The sequence below is a fragment of the Amphimedon queenslandica genome, unplaced genomic scaffold (assembly GCF_000090795.2).
Source record: "Amphimedon queenslandica unplaced genomic scaffold, v1.1 AMPQUscaffold_12877, whole genome shotgun sequence".
Taxonomy (NCBI): Eukaryota; Metazoa; Porifera; class Demospongiae; order Haplosclerida; family Niphatidae; genus Amphimedon; species Amphimedon queenslandica.
In genome coordinates, this window is record NW_003546887.1 from 22505 (window position 1) to 31674 (window position 9170).

Here is a 9170-nt window from a genome sequence, read left to right on the forward strand (position 1 = left end):
ATCCTGTGAATACACCAAGAGAAAGGACAGTGTATAGTGTAAAAGCTGTGATGTCTGCTATTGTCAAGAAAGAAGAGTTTTTAGTAAATGCTACTGGTACTAGACGTACAGGATTGAAGGAGATCCTAGCTGATGAATCATTATCAGATATTAGTAACCTGTCACTATTAGGAGGACAAGATATTAAGGTAAGAATTAACACACACAAACTGTTTGATACATTAATACAAGCACTAATAATCAAAAGGTCATATCTTAAAAGTAATTTTATTTCTTATCAATTACTCAGTCTTTGTCATAATTGTGGGTTGTCATTGTGTTGCTTTTACTACTAATAATATATACTTATCTCCTTGATAAACAAGCACAGTGACAAATATCAGTATTATTATTATTATTGTATAGGAAGTGATTGAAATAACTGAAGAATTCAAGACACCATTGACTCCAATAAAGCTAGGTATGTTATAATATGTACTATCACAATTGTCAAGTAGTGGAAGTGTAGACTGTACAGTGTATATACACATTATTAATTATTATTTTTATAGATATTAAAAAACTTGGTGATGTCATTAAAGTATTAACATCAGATCAACACTTGCCCTGTTCTGTATGGCGTAGACTAGGTCTACAGTTAGGATTATATGATCCTAGACTAGTAGATATAGACACTGACTGTAGAGGAAAGACAGTGGAGTGCTTCCATGAGTGTATGTCTACCTGGTTAAGAGGAGAAGATGGAGTGAGAGAGAAAGGAGGTCCCAGTTGGTCATCATTAGCTACAGCACTGGATACAATAGACCAAAAATCTATTTCTAGTTACATTAGAGATAAATATTGTTAATAATTAGTGGATTATATTGTCTATAGTATTTCATTTTGTTCTGTTTGTTTTTATTTTTGCTGATACTTGCTGATTCATTTGTTAATTAGTTGAGTTGTAAAAGCTGAGCTGTCATCATGTACTAATTTCCCTATCTCTTTAGAATTATCACTGATAGTATCAAACTATGTTTATTATTAGTAACATTGCTATTTGAATAGTTACTGTTAGTTTCAAACTATGTTTATTATTAGTAACATTGCTATTTGAATAGTTACTGTTAGTTTCAAACTATCTTTATTATTAGTAACATTGCTATTTGAATAGTTACTGTTAGTTTCAAACTATGTTTATTATTAGTAACATTGCTATTTGAATAGTTACTGTTAGTTTCAAACTATGTTTATTATTAGTAACATTGCTATTTGAATAGTTACTGTTAGTTTCAAACTATGTTTATTATTAGTAACATTGCTATTTGAATAGTTACTGTTAGTTTCAAACTATGTTTATTATTAATGTTGTTATTGGTATAGAATTACTATGAATAATGAATTATGATGCTATAAACTAGTGGATATTTTTGATTTATGACCCTTTAAGCTTACTACATAACTTAAGCATTTCTTGACAAATTTTAGAGCAACTTTAAAAATTTATTGAAAATCCAATTTTAATTGGAACCAGCTCAAACTTTCTGCACAGCATACATGTAAGTACATGTACATATGCATCAGTAAAAGTACAGATTCCATGCATTCATAATGACACTGTAGGTGCTGGTGACCACTGTAGCATTAGCTGTAACTGCTAGAGTAGGCAATGACTGCTGCTCTGCATTTAAATCATCATTAAATTCAATTAAAATTAAAAATATTTTGCAAAAAATGAGAATTGTAATGAATGACTAAAAGTCATTGTGTCTTCATAAATCTTTTGCTTCTAGTATCGTATCACTTGAGGTCTCATCTTTATTTCAGCTTGAGCCTATCAATGATGATGTTAAGATTTGCTATGAGTAGTTACTGTCAGTACAGTCTTGTTATATTCTTCTTGTATGTAGTGCTCTTAGCATCACTAGCAGTAGTAGCCACTAGTGATCCCAGGCAGTGTCATGTGGAGGCGGCACTACACTGCTGCCCAACCTGTATAATGATAGTTAACAATATATACTGACACTAACTGAATGGACTTCAACCTTTAAAAGGAACTTAGTCTTAACAAAGAAAGGTTAATACATGACACTATTGATACTATACTGTAAGATCTTTAGTCTTTCAAACAGTAGCTGTAATACCTTAAATAAATGTAGATTAATGCATTTACATATGTACATGTTAGGAAAATACTTGAACAGTGAGATATCCCACATGGACAATGTGGATCAGGAGCTTGTTGACTAGTTGATGCTACTAAAACTACTTGTGTTTCCTACACCATTAACCTTCAATATCTTACTATAACCTGTACCAGTACATTACTACCTACCTAGGACTTAATAGCTATTGTCAAAAATATGAACACTTTGCTAATTAGTATCATTGTAGGTTGAGGTTGCAAGTACTTGCTACCCATTCATCATATCCACACTTCAGCTTATAAAGACTACTTACAACCTATGACCCTTCATACACTTGTAGAACCATTATGATAAACACCATATTAACCTTGTCATATGTTCCATTACCTACATCATAACATGATGATCCTCAATAGGTGTACCTATACCATATTAATTAACCTTGCTATACAAGTACATTCATAGCATTACCTATAATACCTTATAACCTCTGACCTTTACAATGTAAATATGCCTACATTTGCTTTACTGAGCACATTGCTACCACCATGTATACCATTACCATTGCCTACATTAACTTATAACCTGAGATATCCTAAATATAACACAATATATGACCATATTAATGTTTCTTAATACTTAATACCATTATGGTAACTACCTCCTACCATTACTACCTGTGACCCTTGTCTATATAACATAAATATAAGACACTGCAGCTCCATATTAATGTTCCTTAATACTTAGATACCATATTATTTGATAATGGTAACTGCATGTGACCATTGTCTATATATTGTAACTCTACAACCTTAACGTAACAACAAAAGTATACTCTTGATACCATAATGTACTACACAATGTGAATATGATAGTATATAATGTGTTATTTGTTATAAACTGGTGCATTATTGTCAAATTATGAAACTAATATAAAATTAATTAAGGGCCAATTCACTAACTAATCTCTACTATACTATACCTGTATGTATCATCTCAAGTTTCTATAGTGGTTCACAGCTGCAGGGTGCCAAGGTTGCTTTGAATCTGAGGCCATGAAAACGATGCAATCCGTATAGTTTTGTGCCTGTTTTATGCTTCTGTTTACACAGAAACGAATGAAAACGTGATAGAATCTTTTAATAGAACTATTGGAAACGAAAACAGCGTTCAAAGTGGATACTTGGTAAAAACGATGTGTTTTCCATTGCTGTGTAAATGTAGCCTGAATTTCTTTTGCACTTTGAGTTTCATAATTTTAATTGTAAGACTAATAAGAAGTGTCACACACTCACAACAATTATAATTAATAATAATTAATGATAATATACAAACATACAAATCATCCATTTAATATTTCTCTAAAATTCACAAAATAATTTAATTTATCTATCTATACTAAACAAGCCACAAGTTAATGCACGTTCCAGTAACGGCCTTTTCGCTTTTCTGACTCTTACCAACCTTACCAAAGTCTAAAGAACCCGGGCCTACGCTCAACAAGAAAGGCACATCCATTCTCTCTCTCTGTCTCCCAAGGAAAGTCGAGAAAAAAGACGTGTACCCATTTGGTTCTATATGACCCTCAAGAATGGCTACATCAAGGACAGATCCCTTGTGTGAGGGGATTGACATTACAGCTGCAGACGCATCAAAATAGTTCTGGTTCTTTTGTAGTCTGCTCATTGGGACGATGAGTACTTCTCCTGTCACTGTCCCTAGTAAGAGATCAGCTGTGGTGATGGAGAAATGTGAGACTGGGATGGGAGAGAGAAAGGAAAAGATAGAATTAGATAAAATCAGGTGCTTTTTCTACTCAAAATACAACTCACTTTCGATCCCAAATGTCCAATAGCCGGAGACCTCCTTATCGACCACACCCACTCTACACAAGCAACAGGCCCCTGGACGTAACGAATCCTCCAAAACTACAAACATCATCGTTTCGTCTGACGTAAGACACATCCAAGAAACAAGAGAAGACGGAACGGTAAAAGTTTTATGCTTTAGGCTCAACGATTGTACCCTACGAGCTTTAACATTCGTCACATTAAAGGTCGAAACCTCTATGAAGGAGTCTTTACTGCCGCACCAAACCTCAAAGTTCTCTCCTTCCCTATATATGATCTGATAGGCAGTCGCACCTTTAATACTTTTTGATTCTCCGCAGTAAGATCCAATCAGGCTGTCAGGCTTCTTCATATCTCTTTGGGATGTATGAGAGGTGTGGACTGCCCCGTTTGAGAAACCACAAACAAATATTTGGTCCTTTTGGAAGTAGCGGATGAACATGACCTTCCCGTTCTGACACCTCTCGCAAATGGTGAGTGGGAGTGGCGGCTCGTTACCATGAATATAGAGAATAGAGCTACCAGAGCGACCGACAAATACACTTCTATCCGGCAAAGAAAACAAGGAGACTATTGGCTCCTGTATCTTTTGTAACATCTGAGAGAAAAAGAGAAAGAGAGTAAAATATGTTCACAGTTTAAATGTTGATACGCGTATGTTGATTATAAGTTTTAGTAATGTAATACCTGAGTCCCTTGATATCTGCCCTCAGCTTCACCTCAAGCAGATATCTCAGTCCTCAGGTATTATGTTACTTATACACGTACAAACAGACTGTACACATGTAAATGACTAACTGGTGTCATCTTCATCACAACTTTGTTACTGTCATAGCTACCTACAGCTTCACACATGACAACAACAGACGATTCCTCTTGTCTAAGAGCAAGACAGACCAACAATGGAGACATGTAAGATGAGTTGACAGAAGAGGTGGGAGAAGAAACAGTTGAAGCTATGGACGCCTCAGGATCTGTTTCAACGGGAGTATTAGGAGAGGGAGGAGGAGGAAGAGGAGAGGGAGGGACGATACAAGCGTGAGTGACGTTGGAGTCTGAACTGATTTGAAACGTGTCAAGTAAATGATACATGTTCTTTGCTGGCAGCTGGAACCGACTGGAAAAAAGAGAGAGGACAGATGAACAGGAGAGAGAAAAAGAAGTAATGAGCATACTTTTTCACTAAAAGTCCAGTTGTTTTCTGAAGATAGTTCCTAATTGTTTTAGCAGACGGTCTTGCATTAGGTTCTTGTTGCCAGCACTGGTCAAGAGTAGTGTACAGAGGGATTGGATAGGCAGGATCCTTAGAGAGAGAAAGAGGTAAAAAAGAGACAAAAAGTAATAAAAATTTTAAGGTGATTTGGAGCCATTGTTCGGAAAAAGCATGGGCTACAGTACAGAGTATTTTTTCAAATTGTGGCGCATTTCAAAATGGCTGTAATGTACATGTGCATGTATGTGTATGTACTTTTAAATGAAAAGACGGTCTCCAATTTCTTTTCAATTGATTTTTATAATCAATTTCCGAGTATCCTCTTGGCGGGAGACCTCGCAGCGTCATCAATTCATAAAGACCAAGAGCCAGACAAAATATATCAACCTAGACCACACCCATTAAGCCACGCCTACAATAAAATATTTGAATACCTTCTCAGTTAATTTAGTGTTGCTAGCTTCGGGTGCAAATCTTTTGACGCCCAGGGCATCGTGATTGTGAGCAGCTGGATTAACAGACACGCCCATATCTCCGAGTTTAACGAGTACCTTGTAGCTATGCCCAGGTTCGGGGAGACACTCACTACAATAACCTCGACCCTGTACACTACTGCAACAATTGTGATCCATCTTTGGGAACCTAAATATTAAAAAATAAAAATTAATACAAAAATTAATATCAAAAAATAAAAAGAATAATAAAAAGAATAATAAAATAATAAATAATAAAATACTGATACAGTTACCTGTATGCTAGTATATTGCTCAGCTTCAAGTCGCTGTGTATTATACCAATGGGAGGAGCATGCAAGTAATGAAGACCATCACAAACCTAATAATATACCAATAATATACAAACAATATACTGAAAATATACTGAGAATGCTAACAACATAAGAACACATCATGTACATGTACATGTACTAATAATAAATATACTAATGATATACTAGAGTATACTGACTTGTAGCAATATAAGATAGAGTGACACAGGACACAAGTAATAATATTCAGGTTTATGGGTCTTAAACTGCTCCTCGTACGACTTCCTTATTTTTTCAAGACTCATCAGGGGGGCCCACTCCAAAATAAACGACCAAGGGTTCGTGAGAAGACCAACGAATTCAACGACGAAATCATGTTCCATCATACAGAGTTTATTAAGCTCGTAACGCATATCAGCATATGATTTAACGACTTCTAATTCAGCGTCATAATCCATATCCGATGATCTAAACTCCTTCACTGCCACTTCTCTTGAAATATCAGGATCATACTAGAAAAGAAGAAAAAGACGATTAAAATTTTAAGTACATGTACATGTACTCACTTGCTCTAGTTGCAATCTTTTGTGGTACACGACTCCAAAGCAGCCACACCCAACTGGCCCCGCCCCATTACCCGAGTCGACAGGATCATGTAACATGTTCCGGTCTAACTTGACACGAGAAAGATCCTTAAACATCTAAAAACAATTGTATAATTAATAACTAGCTCCACCCATTCACAACTATTACTAACTAGCACTACCCACTAATTAACAACTAGTCCCACCCACTAATTAACAACTAGCTCCACCCACTCATTAATAAACAACTCACTATATCTGGTACTAAATATTCCAGTTGTATATCTCCATGTTTAGGACACTCAATGTATTCCACATTCATGCTTGATCTGATGCACTGATCAATGGAAAACACTATCAGCACATCTTCCCCCAAGCGCTGGTGAATGCTCTTTTGTCTACCAGTGGAGCTTCTGCTAACTGAGGATGTCCTTATGCGTTGAGCTAGTTTCGGGTGATTAGCGAATCGTTTGTGATCACTTTTAGGCGAGCGAGTATCGATTTCTCCAAAGCAAAGTGGGCAGGGCACAATGTGGAGCATTTCTCCAACAGTATAGATCCCGTTTTCGGCTAATTTCTCGTAGTGGCCTTTAAGAACCTCGTCAATCATCTCCAGTGCTTTAGAGAGGAGTTTTGGACCCACGGCTCTGTCGTATCCAGCATTACAACTCAATTCTATGTCCTTAACAACCACTTCAATCACTTCTGTACTTCCTAAAACTGGAAGAACATCGCCATTACTGTCGGCGAAATGAAACCGTTTCATTTTATCATAAGTGGCCGATATGACAGCACGTTGCATCGGATCAATAAATTCGTCCATTTTTAAACTGTTGATGCTCAGCAGCAGCTGGTGATCTACGTCAAAAACGAGGCCAGTCTTCCAGTATCTCCACCGAACGTTAGTCGTTCCAATATTGTACAAGGCTCCGTGACCTTGTAAGGAAGCTTGGAGACAATCATCAACTGAAACTATTATTTTAACGAAATCATTCTTCTGGAGGCAAAGGGTTATGAGTTTGCTCCAGAAGCCGGTCGGGAGGGGAGGAAGGAGGAAGAGACGACGATAGACAAGGCCGGTTGTTTTTATTTGTAGTTTGCGGGAGAGAGAGGGAAGGGCAGCTGGGAGATCGTCAAAAAAGCTACGGATGTCTTCAGAATAGGCCGAGGAAGAGGAGGAGCTAACGCTACGTGGGAAATAACCTTGTCCAGTAAACAACTTTACCTGCAAACAAACAAACAAACAAATAAATAAATAAATAAATTGTATATACCAATATATGTATGTACATGTACAGCTGCAACTTTACAAATACATGTACATGTACATGTACAAATATTTTGTCTTAAAATTCTCCCTCTCTCCTTCTCTCTTACAGTTGGTATTGGAGACAGCATAGAGGGTACCAGAGCTGTTTCTTTGTCAACAGGAAGTAGGACTCCATACTGATGGAGGAAACTAAATATGAGCTTTGCTTGTTCTGAGGAAACCTTCTTCTCTGAAAACATCACCTGCATCATCTGAAACCTCAACAACCCGGAACCAGGCTCTGAGAAAAAATAATAATAAATAAGAAATAATTAAATGTACTTGTACATGTTTGTTGTTACAGCAAAGGCCTGTAAGTGCATGTATGTAAATGTATTTTTTATTTTTACCGTCTCCAGCTGCTATTAGTTCGTTGACATTGCTTGGTGATATGACGAGGGCACATGAGTCAAACCACCACTGGGGACTGAGGATGTAATACTCCTCAAGATTAGGCTTCGGAAAATGAAGAACACTACCCACTAATGAGAGATGAGAGAGAGAAATATACAACAATAATGTGCATATGTACATGTACATGTGTACGGTGTATGTAACAAAAAATGTAATAAAAATGGAGAATATAAAATCTACTGACTGTTGTGCAGGAAATGCATGGCAGCATCAACTTCATCTTCATCTTTAATGATGTCCCTAACTTCCTTCAGTTTACTATAATGAGCCAATTAATATTCATTAATCAACAAACCACACCTACCAGAATGCGTCCCTCTTATAAAGCGGCTTGTGTGGATTATTCTCTAGCAACGTCTGAATGGCTCCCTCTAACTCAAGATAACACTTAGGAATCTTCTCATCAATAAGGTTAATGGAGAAACTGGAAGGCATGTCAGAATCTGAGAGAGAGAGAGAGAGAGAGAGAGAGAGAGAGAGAGAGAGAGAGAGAGAGAGAGAGAGAGAGAGAGAGAGAGAGGGAGAGGGAGAGAGGGAGAGGGAGAGAGGGAGAGAGAGAGAGAGGGAGAGAGAGAGAGAGAATCAATAGTATATTTAAAGATATTTAAAAGTAATTTCTAAACTATGTTCCTAACCTCTTGGTATCTCCATAGAACAGGCAATGTCATGAATCTTATCTGAGAGTTCCTCATACCTCAATGGAGAAAGATAGCTACCGAAGAATGGCGGATCACCAAACCCAACATAAAAGACACCTCTAATCTTAGGAGCAATCTTATCTCTGTACTGGAACTCTTTCTTAATCCTCTCCTTGTATCCCTCCAATAGAGAATCAGCATTACCTCTCTCTGCTCGTCTGAAGGCGTTTAGATGAGTGCCAATAATCAGGACCTGAGCATAAGGAGCAG

The 9170-nt window shown here is 36.9% G+C and overlaps 1 protein-coding gene and 1 long non-coding RNA gene across 2 annotated transcripts; one reads left to right on the forward strand and one right to left on the reverse strand.

The window, feature by feature from the left end:
- The first annotated feature begins 418 nt into the window (after positions 1-418).
- On the forward strand, positions 419-1012 carry LOC109586421 (uncharacterized). The gene is made up of 2 exons (XR_002187024.1): positions 419-460; positions 552-1012. It is a non-coding gene; the product is annotated as an uncharacterized LOC109586421 (long non-coding RNA).
- A 2360-nt stretch (positions 1013-3372) lies between these two features.
- Positions 3373-9164, reverse strand: LOC109586422 (leucine-rich repeat serine/threonine-protein kinase 1-like). The gene is made up of 15 exons (XM_020002605.1): positions 8898-9164; positions 8567-8705; positions 8447-8520; positions 8199-8330; positions 7917-8089; positions 6793-7764; positions 6522-6656; positions 6156-6467; positions 5938-6023; positions 5624-5831; positions 5445-5576; positions 5152-5279; positions 4775-5093; positions 3959-4574; positions 3373-3883 (listed from the first exon to the last, which is right to left on the reverse strand). The coding sequence occupies exons 1-15, from the start codon at positions 8911-8913 to the stop codon at positions 3525-3527; spliced, it is 3801 nt and encodes a 1266-aa protein (XP_019858164.1). The 5' UTR covers positions 8914-9164; the 3' UTR covers positions 3373-3524.
- Between the last annotated feature and the right edge of the window lie 6 nt (positions 9165-9170).